The sequence below is a fragment of the Mchenga conophoros genome, linkage group LG13, assembly GCF_057382185.1.
Source record: "Mchenga conophoros isolate Kocher_MC1m ecotype Shallow Benthic linkage group LG13, M_conophoros_male_GT1.1, whole genome shotgun sequence".
NCBI classification, from domain to species: Eukaryota; Metazoa; Chordata; class Actinopteri; order Cichliformes; family Cichlidae; genus Mchenga; species Mchenga conophoros.
In genome coordinates this window covers 16,102,473-16,118,459 of record NC_140538.1, presented here as the reverse complement: position 1 = coordinate 16,118,459, position 15,987 = coordinate 16,102,473, and the positions used below count along the sequence as shown (strand labels likewise).

The window sequence follows — 15,987 nt, the reverse complement described above, 5'->3', positions numbered from 1 at the left end:
AGCAGAAGGCTTTTACCGCACACGCAGATGCTTACACACACACAGCACTGCCAGAGTTCATAGTAATTAGCATTTGGGTTTCCTTGTAAAAAGGACTTGTACATACACTCTGTCATTAGTTAATGGGCCTTGCAGCCTGTTACCAGGGTTTATTCTCCCTCCCTTCTGCTCCCAGAGGGGCTGAGGTGAGGTGAGAATGAGCCAGGGCTTCTGCTATCAGTCAGCCATATAGCATTAAATACAGCTTGAGTGAGGAGGACCCATATGTCTCTGGCCATTATTCAATTAAAAGTCCCAGCTTCTAAGAAACGGAGATGGTTGGAACGGGTTCACGAGAGCTTCAGCTTATGTCCGGCTTTCCCTGCAGAGCAGTCTATGTGCTCAGGAGGAGGCTCTGTTTAAGGCTGGAGAATCCACTGAAACTTGTTAGAACAGAATAGTAGCTTCAGATGAGCCCCAGAGGCTTGAATGTCACCGTTGTCTACAGATATTAGTCAGGCAGATCAGTAACTGTGGTTTTAGTCATGTATTACGAAGAAGCGCTTGACTCTGTCAGCTTTTTGAATGCTTTTTAGAAAGTCTCAGATGGTGAGATTAGCTTAGATAAACTCATTTGCTGAATATCTGTGGGCTCACCAGCTGCAAGTCAAGGACAAGGAGATTCTCTATTAAATGCTTTCGAAAGAATTTGATGATGGAACTATTTAAAAGCACAGCACGGCGTAACTGAGAGCTGACTCTTCGATGCAGGTAAAAACAGCAGTTTATGATGTTATTGTTGTGAAAGACTGTCAGACTGATGCGTCGAGAAAGTAGTTTCAGGAACACTTTCTCCATCAGCTACAATCTCTATACTTTTTTACCCAACTGTAAATTGTCAGCACATTATCAAGTAGCCCTGACAGTGTAGCTATTCAGCAGAAATAGGATAATCTCACCGTTTAAAGCTAGATGTAGCCACTGTGAGTAACCCGTTGTTTAGTGGATGAGTGTTGTGAAGCCTTTAGGTTACCAAGTGGTTTGTTTGGTTTTTTGTGGGGTAGGGGGTTGGAGCCAGAAGTGGGCATGCTTGGGTTATATATTGTAAACTCATTCTAGCTTTTTTAAATGACCCACTAGCTTTTCACCTGTGACTATGCTGATTTGTCTGCAGATAATTTACGTTACAGTGCACCGGCTACACGTGCAGCTTAAAGATGTACAGCAGGAATGATCACTTGATCGTCGGGTGGAAAGAGTAACTGTGAACTGTGTCAAGACCCACCTGACTCCAGACTTTTCATGAATGGTGACATTTATATAGGAATAAGGACCAAAACACTTTAAATGTCAGGCTGGTACAGAAACGTAAATACGTTTAATTGTGCTGTAAAATTTGGGCTTTTTATGATGTTTTTTGAGCCTCAAGTGGCCATTTGTGGAACTGCAGTTTCAGACTTAGATTATACCATTATGTAAAAGAAGGAAGGGGGGCATCAGTTGGGAAGACAGCGAGGGTAGTCGTACAGACCGGGTACAAATTTTCGTGTTCCCTTAGATGATTTTTTTGTGGAACACCACGTCAATTTGGATTTCCCGGAATGTTGGAGCAGACCAACATAACCTGAGGTAGCGATCCAAGATGGCAGCACTGAACATAAACAGTACTAAAACTGTAGACTTTGAACCTGTTTTGCCACTGTTGTGTATTTGTAACTCACTAAATGTGACTGATTGGGCTTTATCCACGAATGTGTTTTTTAAGAGCATAAAAATAAGTATTATGCCGTGTTGCTAGTGATACCTGAATGGCTCTAAGTTGGTAAGAACCAAAATAAATTTTCCCTCACTGTATCTGGAACGCGCTAACTCGGGAGTGACGCAACTCCAAGATATCTGGAACACAGCAACAGAGAGACAGGGAGCCGGATTTAAACGCAAGGAAAAAGTGAAGTAACGACGCATTTCGAGGATATTGTAGACTGCAGGCCTTAAGCCCCATGTATGTTCTCCCATAGCAGTATTGAATTCACAAAGTTAAGACCTGTGTCAAAATGATGCATTAAAAAAAGTTTCCCAGCACACAAAATATGTATAATTAATAAATTGGGCTAAAATAGAAGGCTCCGATTGAAGAGCCATTTGGGAGCCATAAGAGCCAGCTCTTCTAAGGGAACCGAGCCAGAAGACCTCCCATCACTCTTAAAAGTACCATTTCCCAAAGCTGAACTATCTCAGTAATCTTGCTGGTTTCAGGATTCTCTCATTCTTAAGTAAAGTTGCAATCATGTTAAAGTTACCAGAGAATAGAAACATGGCATTCTTTAATATTAGAAACAAAAGACGGAAGAGAGTGAGAAAGGCTTTAAAGAAGAATCTTTAAGTAGCTGACCTTAACTTGTCTCAACCAGCCAGCTGTTAGCACCTTCAGAACAAACTGAAGGCTTTAGTTTCATCTTTCTATTCATTCAACGGGAATGAATAGAAAGATGAAATAAAGAGAGGTGTAATGAGACGGAGACCTTGTCTTTATATTCTTCTGTTTTTGTTGGCTGGGTTGTCTGCACGCTTGACATCTGCACCTCATGTTCTCCATTAGCGAAGTCAACAAAACAACTTAATGGATAGTAGTAGAGACAGATGCCATCAGAATGCTATTTAAATTTGTATGAGGACCGAGGGCGTGCGGGGCTCTGTAAAGAGGAGGGCCGTAAAGAGGTAAAGCGAGAGGAGTATGGCGGGCGAGTTGTGGGTGTGTGATAGTGTTGGCAGAGGTTTTAACACAGGGGGCTGTGAGGTGAAAACAAGGTCATGTACACTGTACTAAGCTCGCTAAATATGCACGACGCCCAGAGCAGACCCTCACTCTATTATGAATGACATCTGGCCTTGGCAGCTTGTTAGATTCAGTAGCTCATAACCACGCTGATGTGATAAGTCGCCATTGCTCTCTTTTGTCCTCTGCCTGTCTCTCCCTGCCTCAAAGCAACTCCCATCACTCGAGCTTGGAGTTTTAGGTCTAAATGGTGGGTTGCCTGTTGAAGAGACAGTCCCTCTGTGTGGAGGTGGTGATTTAGTGGGGAGATAAGCTCTCCGTAATGGCAGGGTGGAATAATTCCTCTTTAACTAGGAGGCTTGGCTCTCTCCACCCTGCAGAGGAAAATGTAACCGCTCCTCTCCTTTATTTTTTCCCTTCTCTCCTTTCTTTGTTGTTCCTTTCACTCCTCGTCATTTTCGAGTGACTTCAGAAATAATCACTTGTCATGTCATGTTTTTAATTTCCTTTCATTTAGATCATTTAGACATAGTGTAAATCTTAATGCAGTGCCAATTTCAGTGTCATGGACTTTGTAACACCCCCTCCGCCCCAAACCTAGTAACAGCACCTTCTAAAAGCTGCTGTATCTGGCTCTACAAGGCTATAAATAGCATCTTAAACTATTTAATAAAATGATGAACACGGTAACCTTTCTTTTGTTAGGCTGATGTTTGTCAAGACAACTTTCAAATAACCCATCGATTAAAAAAAAAAAGAAGACAACTTGATTGGCATTGGGGAAAAAACACAACAAAATCAAATAAAATTGGCACATCATTGGAACAAGAACAAAAAATCCCAACTCTTATCTTCATGAAGGCGGGATGAGAAGGCTGTCTGATTAGTCCTTAGAGACATGAGAGGACAACGAGGCAAAGAATAAAGTGGTGCTGATGAATGAAGGAAGTGGAGGACTGAAGATGTTACTGTTTCTTACTTTCTACACGGCTCTTATCTGTAACCCCAATCACTCACTGGTGTCTGCCTCTCACGCTCCATTTCAGCTTTTTCCTCACAGTGGCAGAGAAAACTGGGAGGTCCTTTGTGCTGTACATAGATCTCAGTTTATATTTGACTCTGCAGGTTGATATGACGTGTAAGGCAGCTGTTGTGGAAACTACACAGAGCGATTGATAATGGAAGTGTTGCATTAGGCTGCCCCCTGGAGGCTTTAGCAGTAACATCAAGCTGCAACCGTTAGACACCTGTAATTGTGTTTATTGAAGGAAAACTTTAAAACTCTGTTATAAGCGACATTCTGTGTGATCATTTGCAACCATAGAGCCATAAACATGCGTCTGATAATACATAAGTACCCAGTGCAGACCAGTTGTGCACACGAGGAATCATGAACCTGTCATTGTGCTCTCCTTGCAGCCCTGCTGTCGTCGTGGTGCGAGGAGCTGGGTCGCCTCCTCCTTCTGCGTCACCAGAAGAACAGACAGAACGAACCGCAGGGGAAAGTCCCCATGCAGCCCGGCATGAACAGCATGAAGCCCGGCCTCACGCACAGGTGAGATACATGCCCTGTCAGATTACAAAGCCTGCTGCAGTTGGCTCTCAGTAAAGTCACATTTTCAATAAAGTGTGTGGTGGGAGGAAACTGCATCTGAATAACCAGTGTACAATATATTGCCAGCTTCCCATGCATGTGAACTTGAGACATCCCATTCTAAGTCCATAGGGTTTAATATTATGTCGGCCCAGCCTCTGCAGCTATAACAGCTCCAACTCTTCTAGGAAGGCTTTCCACAAGGTTTAGGAGTGCTTATGGGAATTTTTCACCATTCTGAGATCACACACTGATAATGGACGATGAGGCCTGGATAACAGTCTCCACTCTAATTCATCCCGAAGGTGATCTGTCAGGTTGAAGTTAGGACTCTGTGCAGACCAGTCAAGTTCTTCCATACCAAACTGTTTCCACAAAGTCCAAAATGTTAAAGCATTAAGAGTTTCTTTTACTGGAAGTAAGGCGCTGAGGCCAACTGCTGAAAAACAGCCCCACACTATAAACCCCCTGCACCAAACTTTACATTGGGTACAGTGCAGTCAGACAAGAAGCATTCTCCTGGCAACCGCCAAACCCAGACTCACCCATCGGATTGCCAGATGGAGAAGTGTGATTCGTCAGTCCAGGCAATACGTCTCCACTGCTCTCGAGTCCAGTGGCGGCACGCTTTACATCACTGCATCTGACACTTTGCACTGAGCTTGTGATTTAAGGCTTGGATGCAGCTGTTTGGCCGTGGAAGCCCATTCCATGAAGTTTGCCACACACTGTGAAGGCCGCAGGAAGTTTTGAGGTCTGTAACGACTGACTGCAGAAAGTTGGCGACCTCTGTGCACTGTGCGCCTCAGCACCTGCTGACCCCACTCTCTGATTTTACGTGGCCTACAACCTCATGGTTGAGTTGTTGTCGTTCCCAATCACTTCCACTTTGTTATAACAGCTGACTGATATTTAGCAGTACAGGGGGCGTCCTATCACAGTACCAGCTTGGAGTTCCTGAGAGCAACATGTTCTTTCACAGATCATTGTAGAAACAGTCTGCATTCTTAGGTGCTTAAATTTATACACCGTAGTCATGGAAGTGATTGGAACACGTGAGTTCAATGAATTGGATGGGTGAGTGAATACTTTTGGCAATATAGTGTTTATAAGGCATCAGAGGAAGTCATTAAAGAAATTAAGGTTCACATCTAACATTCAGGCCTCATGAGGGTTTCCACTGATTGGAGAAAAGCCAGAAAAATTTGTGGAAGTGAAGTGATGTGAAGTGCAAGGGCAAACCTAGAGGGAAGACAGATGTGAGGTAATGCTTTTAGAGAACAGCATGTGCTCGGACCTCTCTCAAAAAAACAAAAAGAGAAGGGGGGAAAAAAGCCTGGAGTTAGCCAAGAGTCCTGTTTGCTTCTGCTGAAGATCTTGGGATAATGTGTATTTATGAGGAAATATTGAACATGTCGTCCATTCTGAGAGCTAACCTCTCAGGGAAAACAGGGTGCCTTCCAAGAGCAGCAGTTCCCTCCCACACTGCTGGCCACTTGCCTCTCCCCTCATGGAGACTTAGCTTGTTTATCATGTGTAACAGAATCTCGTATTTTACTCTATTTGTTTTAAATCTGAACGCTAAACATTCCAGATGTGTACTACCTATCCTTATCCGAAGAACTTAGATGTTTACCGGTGCATGCGGATAGACGAGTCCTTATCGGCACATTTGGAAATTTTGACTCATCTTACTTGTGCAATCATTAGCAGATTTCCTGGCTCGAAATGTGGTGTGAAACTCAACGCCAGACATTTAAATTGAATGAACATTTCGGCTTAAGAAACCCTAGAGTTACTCAGAACTTTAAGTGACATCAGGCACATTGTTTGTGTTTTGATCTGTTTTCCAGTGATGGCTCATTTCCCTATGACTCTGTCCCCTGGCAACAAAACGCCAACCAGCCCCCTGGGTCATTGTCCGTGGTTACAACAGTGTGGGGCGTTACCAACACATCACAGAGTCAGGTATGTCCATGCATGAAAAGCACCCACTCTGTAATTATATGAGTTCAGCAAACAGTTTTAAGACAGGTTTATTGCACAAACCTAGCAGATAGTTTCACTTCCTCTTTGATTCTTTGTTAAATATAGGTGCTAGGCAACCCAATGGCAAACAGCAATAACCCCATGAATCCTGGGGGTAACCCAGTGGGATCGGGCATGTCTGGCAATGCAGCAGGGCTCAATTCACCCCAGTTCAATGCGCAGCAGCAACAATTCCCAAATAAAGGCGGTTCCAGCCAATCATACATGCAGCAGAGCATGTACGGCAGGCCCGGCTACCCCGGTGGTCCTGGAGGATACAGTGGGAGGTGAGAAACAGGATACCAGTCTTCTTTTTTATTCTTTAAGACAGCAGCTCCGGTTTTAAAAGAGTGGTTAAAACATAAATCATGTGTTCATCAGTTACTCTGGAGGCCCGAATGCACCACCAGGAGGTATGGGAATGGCCTCCCACACACGTCCTCCTGGTGACTTCACCCAGCCAGCTGCTGCAGCTGCAGCTGCTGCTGTTGCTGCCGCTGCTGCTACCGCGACAGCCACTGCAACAGCCACTGTAGCGGCGCTGCAGGAAACCCAGAATAAAGACATGAACCAGTATGGACAGGTACAGTACACATCTGCTATGAGGCAAACAGTTTGATGGAGGAAGATGTTAGGTAACTACCTGCTGCAAAATGTAGCCATTAATTATTCGGTTGTTTTCTCCAGATGTGTCCATCGTTCCAGATGGGCCATGCTCCAGCCTACAATAGCCAGTTTATGAATCAGCCAGGCCCACGAGGTCCCCCTGGGGGAATGAATCCATCCAGCATGGGATCTGCCATGAACAACCCCAATATGAGCGGGCCTCCAATGGGTATAAACCAGGCGAGAACCCCAGGCATGACGCCTTTTGGAGCTCACAGCCAGAGGATGCCTCAGCAAGGTTATCCCAGTGGACCTCGACAGGGCATACCCATGCAGGGGATAAAGAGGCCATATCCTGGGGATGTGAGTGGAAATATCAGACATGAATATTCTTCTTGTTGTAGCACCTGAGACATGTGTATATATATATAATGTCTTTTCTTCTTTTTTTTAAACTTTCTTCTTGAAGGGAAGCTATGGAGGTCAGCAGTATGGGCCAAACAGTCAGTTCCAACAGCAGGGGCAGTATCCCTCATCAAATGCCTCCAGACCATTGCCCTCTCCTAACTACCCCAGCCAGAGGATGCCGGGGCAACAGGGCCAAGGGCAGTACCCGCCTGGCATGCCCATGAGCCAGTACTACAAGGTTTGTTAGTCCATCATTTATGCATACTCAGGGTCAGAAGGGGGGCAAAGGAAGCGAATTATTCAGAAGATCAGGACGTTTGAACCCTTGTCACCTAAACTATAGTGCATCCCTGGCACTAAAGGGAACTGTATCAATTCCTTTTTGCTTTTCCTTATTCAGCAGGAGCCCTTCAACGGTCAGAGCACCAACTTCTCTGGAGGCGGATACTCTTACGGCCAAGGCAGTGGGGTATGTTTTTCCTTCGTACCCATGTAAAAGTGCAATTTCAGTTTTAGCAGGTGAAGACATTGGTGCCAGATTTGAGCCTTTCATGTCTGTGAAATGACTTTAACAGATCTTTTGATTATTGCACTTCCCCCACCTTTCTTTAGCCCCCCAGGCCTGGTAACTACCCACACTCTCCAGTCCCCGGAAACCCCACACCTCCCATGACCCCGGGAAGTAGTATTCCGCCGTATCTGTCGCCAAACCAGGATGTGAAGCCCCCGTTTCCAGCCGACATGAAACCAAATATGACAGCGCTTCCGCCCCCTCCAAGTAAGTACCCAAGCAGACCTGAAACTAGTCGTTCACATGACTCATTTGTCTGTTTTTGTCCTTTTTATCCTTTTATCTCACCTCCTGACATTTATATTCTGAGATTAAAAGCCATCCTCTCCCGTTTTCCTCGTCTGCAGCTATCCCCAACGAGGAACTACGTCTGACGTTCCCAGTCAGGGACGGAGTGGTGCTGGAACCGTTCCGCTTGGAGCACAACCTGGCTGTCAGCAACCACGTCTTCCACCTTCGACCGTCCGTCCACCAGACCCTCATGTGGAGGTAAAAACCTTGTAGTTTCGTATTTGTTGTTACTAGTGCAGCATGTGCACAGCAAGCTCTAAAATGGATGTGTGGTGAAAGTTGCTACATTGTGGGTGCTGTTATTTTAGGCTGTTGTTATAGCGCCACATGAATGTGACAGACATGAGATACTAAATCACATACTAAATCACGTGTTACTGCAGAGTTTATTAATAGTGAGAATCTTGATTTGTCGTAAGCTAGCACAGTGTTGCCTACATACAATCCGCTTCATTTCTTTGTATTTGACATCGAAGGAGGCAGATTTCTTTTTTTTTCTTTGCAAGGTTTTTGCCTTCATCAGATAATGTAATAGTGAAGAGTACACAGGAAAGGAGGGAGAGCGAGGGCCTTGGGTCAGAATCAAACCCGAGTTGTTGCATTCAGCCTTGCGACATCTCCTCACCCCCTGAGCTAAACTGGCACCCGTGTTTTTTATAAAGTGGTCTTAAGCAATAGTTCTCCAGGATTTCTGGAGATCTTTCAAAGTTTTTATTTGGACACTGCCTGCTTTTCCAGTCATTTTCAGTTCTTTCCTCATAGCTGCCAAAAACAAACAACCATGAGCCAAAAACCTGGCATATGTCTTCAGGGTGTGCAGTATGTCCTTAAAAAATAGAGTAAATTGGACACGTGGAGGGCAAAAGATGAGGTTACAGGTCTTAAAAAACAGGCAAAATCCAAAATCTGGCATCTGACCCTTCACTTGATCCATCTGCTATTCATGAAGCGTCATCAGAAATGGTCTCAGTGGATGGGTGTCTGTCAATAAGTCATCCTAAGGAAGGGAAACAAGAAAAAAACCAAAGATTGACTTTCAAACTCATTAGAATTGGTTAACCTCTGATGCCTGATGTATTGTACAGACTGTGTGGCTGTCGTTTTGTTTTTCCCAGTTTTTTCCACTAACTGTTATTCCTCTGGTTACCCTCGAAGGTCTGACCTCGAGCTGCAGTTTAAGTGCTACCATCATGAAGACAGGCAAATGAACACCAACTGGCCTGCTTCCGTCCAGGTCAGCGTCAACGCCACGCCTCTCACCATCGAGAGGGGAGACAACAAAACCTCCCACAAACCCCTGCACCTGAAGCACGTTTGCCAACCCGGGAGGAACACCATCCAAATTACGGTCACCGCATGCTGTTGTGTGAGTATTCGCATTCTCAGAGCACCGACTAGCAGCTTTGATATGTAGCGGCTTCATTCATTAGTTCAGACAAGCTGGAGTGATTTACACACACGTGATTTCAATTTGCATTGTCTGGAGTATGAATGAGATTCAGCTGTCTGTACTAATTCTGCTTGTGTTCATGGCTTCTTTTCTTTGCAGTCCCACCTGTTTGTGCTTCAGCTGGTCCACAGGCCATCTGTGCGATCCGTCCTCCAGGGGCTCCTGAAGAAGAGACTCCTCCCTGCAGAACACTGCATCACCAAGAGTACGGCTCCTTTGCGTAGTTAATGTTCAATAATACATCCGAATTCAGTGAACTCAACCCTGTTTCTCTTTATCGTTCTTTAAGCACATCTATGACTGCTCCCTCTGTGACACTTTATATTTTCAGTTAAGAGAAACTTCAGCAGCGTTGCGGCCTCGGCGGGCAACACTACTCTTAACGGGGAAGACGGCGTGGAGCAGACGGCCATTAAAGTGTCTTTGAAATGTCCCATCACGTTCAGACGCATCCAGCTACCTGCGAGGGGGCACGACTGCAAGCATGTTCAGGTTTGCGTGCATTTAAGTGGAAATAATGTTAATGGAAATGCGTGCCTGGTGTTGCAGTGAACGGAAGAATATTATCCTAATGAGGATTTGTGATGTTTCTGTCTGCAGTGCTTTGATCTGGAGTCCTACTTGCAGCTCAACTGTGAGAGGGGGACATGGAGGTGTCCTGTGTGCAAGTAAGGAGGCTTGTGTAAAAATACGTTTAGGGAATCCATCCAGTAGCTTATGTGTTGTTTTTATTCTGGTTTTTTTTTTATAGTAAAACTGCGTTATTAGAAGGTCTGGAGGTGGATCAGTACATGTGGGGAATCCTGAATGCCATCCAAAAGTAAGTTCACTCTGTTTAGCCTGTTTTTACACGCACAAATTGTTTAGACGTGAAGCCAACATGATTTGTTTTCTCCTCCAATAGTTCAGAGTTTGAGGAGGTAACTATAGACCCCACATGTAGCTGGCGACCTGTCCCCATCAAGTCTGAGCTACACATCAAAGAAGACCCCGACGCACCGCTGGCCAAGCGCTTTAAAACAATGAGCCCGAGTCAGATGACCATGCCTAATGTGATGGAAATGATCGCACAGCTAGGGCCAGGCCCCGGCCCAGGATCTGGACCCGGACCTGGGCCGAGTCCATACCCACCACACCCCGGTCAACATGTTAGTGGCAACGGGGGAGATTACCCGGGAGCAGGTAATGAAAAGCAGGCAGCGTCCTGCAGTGTAGAATAATAACAGGAGAGTCATCTCATTTATCGGAAGAATGAGCCGTTGTGCATTTTGCAGCAGGATCTATTGATGTGTCTCTAGTGCATTAAACAAAGAAACAGCCCCAAGGAGAGTTTTATGCTGAAACTGTGTTTTAAAAAATGTTCCTGCTCTGATAAATGTTTCTCATCAGTAAAAAAAAAAAGTAGAATGGGTATATCCTGTTATGTAACTGCTTTGATAAAGGTACATTTTATTTGCAACATCAGGGATTCCTCATCAAATGAGTGAGCGGGACCAAACTGCAGTTAGCCCCTTCAAAAGATGTGTTTTATCTTCTCTCCTTGTAGGCAACAGCTACCACACCCAGGGGAATTTCGACTTCCCTCACGGGAACCCCTCCGGAGGTGGAGGGGGTCCCCCTATGAATGACTTCATCCATGGACCTCAGCTATCCCATCCTCCGGACGGGCCTGGTGGTCTCCTCCCACAGGATAAGCCCCTCAGCCACAGCATGAATGATCCAGTGAGTACATCTGACTTTGGCTGCTCATGGTTTATGGGAATAAAGTTGCACATTAAGCTTTTCATATATTTGGGCTTTTTTTAATGCGATGCTAAGTTAGTCATGTTTGCTGCTTAGTCTGAGGAAGAAACTCTCTAGAGAATCTGTGCCGTACTGAACACCTGTATTTCTTATCTGACCAAGGTGCAGCCTGTGCCTCTAGCCAGCATGTGTGCTCAGTCATGCTCACATGTTCATGTCACCGTATAATGTTGCAGCTGTACATGTCTGCTGATCGCAGCTTCCATTTAGAAAGCCTGTTCCATATTATTCACGCTGGAACTCATTTCGCTCCCCCCCTTCCTTCCCCCCTTAACACTCTCTCCTTCCCTCTCTGTGTGTCTCTCTCGCTTTATCCTCCTCCTTTTTTCCCCTCCCGTCTCTCCTTCACTGTTGCTCTTTGTTTGCCCTCTCGCACTTGCAGATGTCCCATTCCGATCAGTCCCATAACTCCATGCAGCAGCAGAGCTTGCATGCGTCTCCCCACCCCGGCGGCCAAACAGGGCCGCCTTTACATCACAGTGTCCAGTCAGGGCAGCCCTTGCATCACAGTGGCCAATCATCGCACCCGCCTCGCCAGTCGCAGCCTCAGCCGCAGCCTCAGCATCCCGGGCAGAACAGTCATCCTCACAGCGATCTGAACTTTAACCCCTCCTCAGATGGGCAGATGGGTCAGGGAGCCCAGGATATGCCCGAACCCTCCCTGGATGTAAGTGTGTCTGCTTTGGGTGCCGTAAGCTAACTGTTGACCTGTTGTCTGCCGCAGCTGCTCTCATCTCTCTGCTGTTTTCTGTTAACATTTGACTCTCGGCGGTAGCTGTTTATGTGCACGCTAGCATCAACTTTATTGATTGACGAATTTTATTGAATTTTATTTTTTCTTTTATTTGTATTCTTTCACTTATTGTTGCATGTGTGTTGTTGCTGCCTGTGTTTGAGTATGGTAATTTCTGTAACTGTGAGACATCTGCTGCTGCCTATCTTGGCCAGGTCTCCCTTGAAAAAGAGGTTTTTAATCTCAATGGGATCTTCCTGGTTAAATAAAGGTTAATAAATAAAATCAACACTTCATATGAAGTCACTAGAAAAGGTAAATTTGCCTTCCTTGAAAAAAAGAACAAAAGAAATCATGTTTTTGTTTTTTTCTGCCTTTCGTGCACAGTTGCTTCCCGAACTGGCGAATCCAGAAGAGCTGCTCTCGTACCTGGACCCCCCCGACCTTCCCACCAACAGCAACGACGACCTCCTCTCCCTTTTTGAGAACAACTAGCACCTTCGCCTTGCCCACGAGCCCCTCGTTCACCCCCGTGGGAGTCGTGACGTGTCGGACCACCCCGTCCACAGACGCCTGACCGACCTCCTGTTAACACTTCAAATCAGCTTTCTTATGCACTTACACACAAACGGAGAATGTGCGGCACAGGAGCACAGCTGGGGGGGGGGGGGCACCTGTTTGGGAACTCCTAGGGAGAGAGCAGGAGAGCCTCTCGTCCCCCACACTTCCTTCTTTCGCTTGTGGAAAGATTCAACACACCAGTTCCACCACCTCTGACTCAAAACACGCCATTTACAGCCATGTCGGTGGGCACTAAAGTGACTTCATATATACATATATATATATATGTGTGTGTGTGTGTATATATGTATACATATACATATATATATATATTAAATATTTGTGACTTTTTTTCAACTGAAAAACTGTGCAGCTATAATCATTATATGTAATCAACACAGAGGAGACAGGAGCCGTTGTGGGCTCCAGGAAAAGTGTTGTAGCTTTGTTGTTTATATAAATATCTATAATTTTCATTTTAAAAAAAAAAGGACGAGAGTCGGCGGCAAAGACATTGTCTTGTAAGAGTGTTTTTACCCTTGAAATGTGTTCTTCCAAAACTTTGGCGTATGCCATGCCCTTTGACCTTGCCACCCCCCCACCTCCCTAGACTTCTGAATGTGTGTGTGTGTGTGTGTGTGTGTGTCTGTGTGTCTGTGTGTGCGTGAGGTGGTTAAATAACTGGAACTCATCAGAATCAGTGCACTGAGAGGACAAACTCAATCGTCCTTGAGTGTCAGCGGAGGAGGCGAGTGCACATAGTGTGAAATGTGGTGTGTGTGTGTGTGCCCGACTGCGAGTGTGTTTCCGCGTCCTCTTTCGTTTGCCTGCGAGCGTACGTGGAAAACAGCGGGAGAGAGAAAGTTTGAGACAGAAGAGGAGGGGGGAGGGAGGGGACAATCTAGCTTAAAGAGCTGTCTCAGCACCTGTGTATTTATTGTGACGTTTCACTTCTCATCGAATTCAGCACAGTTTCCATCACAAGTGCATGTGTGCCAACGGCTCCTGTTGTCTTTTGTCCAGCCTAGATGTGCTTGATCAAATCATTATCTTTCTAGTCTTTATATTTATTATTTTATTGTAAATTCATCGGGGGTTTTTTGTTCTTTGTCAGCGTCTTTGTGTTTTCTTCGTTCAACCTCCTGCTCCCTTTCCCTTTATTGACACGAATCAGTCACCGCAGCTGTCCTGTGCTTTTTGTAAGGGGTTGAGTCTGGATATTACTGTGTGTTGGTGTAACAGCAGGATTTCAGCATCCCACAGACATCCACAGAAGTTTTTAAAATCACTGTTTTATAAAAAAAAATCAAACACACACACAGAAAAAAAATCTGTATGACTGTACTGATCTTTTGTTGTTTTATTACTGTTTGGGAAGGGGAAGAAAAAAAACAACTTGCATGACCCGACAGTGTTTCCAGAGCTGTTGTATATACCCTTTGTGAATACATTGTGAATGTACAGTACTGTACCTAACTATTACTGGCATCTACATGGTACTGCGTGTCTGTCGGTGACAACTCACACACATTAAATACACACAGTCCCCAATAAACAGTCCAACATTGTAAGGAATTGATTTAAATGCACTCTCACTGGCTTTGTATTAAGTACCTGTGTATTGTGTACAGTTTTTTCCATTACTCTGTGACTTTGAATCAGCGGGAAGAAACATATAAAAGGTTGTTAATGCAGCTCTGGGGTCCAAATTTCTCCAAAACGTATTTGTTCAATATTATTGGATCCTCATCTTCTTTATTTAAGGTGAGAATGTGCAAAAAAAAAAAGTCCTCTGGATGGTTTTGAGGTGTGATACTGAGCTTTTCATAGCCATCGATCTGTGTGTTTCCATCACTTTTGTTTTGCATTTTAAGTTATTTTTGTCCAGTGTTTGTATGAGAGTAAAATTTGGTTTACATCAGTTTATGCAGTAAAGACAATGAATATGAAGTAAACTGTATGTCATTGGTAAAAAAAAAAAAAAAAAGTCGCCCATATTTAGGCTTTATGATCCTTTTTCAAGAACCGCATTTTGGCTTCAAGAGTAATCACATGGCCTGCATACAACACAGCTGAAAGAGTCAAATGTTGTTTTGTGTTTGTTTATATGTTTGTTAAAGACAATGCACTGCCGCATTGGGATGTTTTATTTCCCTACACAGTGTGTAATTATGACTGTAACCTTTCACAAAAATCGAGTAATTTTCGCGACACACTTTGTACTAGTTGAGGATTTAAAGGAGAAGACGATTAATATTGTAAAATGAAATTCGGGAAAGACCCCCAGTAAGTTTTGGGGGACGGGTTTGGGATATAAGGGATATTTGTACATAATGTAAATGACAAATAGAGACACGTTAACAGAAATGTATTCATTTTCTCCAGTGGGAGTGTGCATAGTGTATTTAGAATTTGTAAAGCTTGCATCCTCCTGTCAGACATTGAATTGGGAAAATGAGTCTGTGTTTGATTATGTCTGTGCAGACCTCTCTAACCATGCCTGTTCATTTATGTAAGATACTTTATGAACCCCTTCGACAAGGGGTTCAAGAAAAAGAAAAGACGTTTTTCCTCTTGTGTAATATGAAAATTCTGTGTATTTCGTTATTACCTGTGTACTTTATAAAGGTGCTACGAAATTATTCCGACCTTTTGAGGTATAATTGGGACTCGGGAGACATCGAGCTTCGAGAAGGCTCTCGAGGGTTGTTTCCAAAATTTACAGTTTGTAAAACATTTTGTCAAATTTATAATTTTTATGCAATTTGGCAAAACTTATGCTATAAAGGTACAATCTGAAGTGATTGGCACAAGTGGCAGTTGTCTATTTGGTTTTGTACATTCTATGTACAATCATTTCATATTCTAAACTGGTCAGAAGAACATTGTGATTTTTAGTCTTGCAAATCTGTATGTAGTTAGATGATGTGACATCCTAATATTTATCTAATAAATATGTATTCAGATGAAACACAGTTGGCAGCCTTCTGTGTATTTTGGGCTCGACTTGTCCAACATGTTCCATGGAACAATAAAAAAATTCAGTTCACTTGTATTTACATGTAGTGCAAAAATCACAGAGCAGTCGCCTCAAAATGCTTTTAACACAAAGAAACCTCTGGCGGAACAACCACAGGGAGGGGCAGTCATGTGACGCAATGAGTTGGAGTTAATTAGAGGAAGACAG

The 15,987-nt window shown here is 44.2% G+C and overlaps 1 protein-coding gene across 6 annotated transcripts in view; it reads left to right on the top strand.

Moving 5' to 3' along the window:
* The window catches only part of zmiz1a (zinc finger, MIZ-type containing 1a), an 82,600-nt gene extending 66,829 nt beyond the window's left edge, over positions 1 to 15,771 (top strand). For 4 of the 6 annotated variants that reach the window (XM_085296715.1, XM_085296717.1, XM_085296714.1 and 1 more), the window contains 18 exons: positions 4,175 to 4,310; positions 6,203 to 6,317; positions 6,444 to 6,664; positions 6,759 to 6,960; positions 7,065 to 7,346; positions 7,453 to 7,629; positions 7,792 to 7,860; positions 8,004 to 8,169; positions 8,310 to 8,451; positions 9,409 to 9,619; positions 9,803 to 9,908; positions 10,035 to 10,195; positions 10,304 to 10,371; positions 10,455 to 10,523; positions 10,608 to 10,885; positions 11,250 to 11,425; positions 11,889 to 12,173; positions 12,627 to 15,771. In XM_085296715.1, coding sequence (XP_085152841.1) covers positions 4,175 to 4,310; positions 6,203 to 6,317; positions 6,444 to 6,664; positions 6,759 to 6,960; positions 7,065 to 7,346; positions 7,453 to 7,629; positions 7,792 to 7,860; positions 8,004 to 8,169; positions 8,310 to 8,451; positions 9,409 to 9,619; positions 9,803 to 9,908; positions 10,035 to 10,195; positions 10,304 to 10,371; positions 10,455 to 10,523; positions 10,608 to 10,885; positions 11,250 to 11,425; positions 11,889 to 12,173; positions 12,627 to 12,734 — 2,972 coding nt within the window. In that variant the 3' untranslated portion in view covers positions 12,735 to 15,771. The remainder of the gene's footprint in view (positions 1 to 4,174; positions 4,311 to 6,202; positions 6,318 to 6,443; positions 6,665 to 6,758; positions 6,961 to 7,064; positions 7,347 to 7,452; positions 7,630 to 7,791; positions 7,861 to 8,003; positions 8,170 to 8,309; positions 8,452 to 9,408; positions 9,620 to 9,802; positions 9,909 to 10,034; positions 10,196 to 10,303; positions 10,372 to 10,454; positions 10,524 to 10,607; positions 10,886 to 11,249; positions 11,426 to 11,888; positions 12,174 to 12,626) is intronic. The other 2 variants (XM_085296716.1, XM_085296719.1) reach the window with 2 other exon arrangements.
* Positions 15,772 to 15,987: the final 216 nt, after the last annotated feature.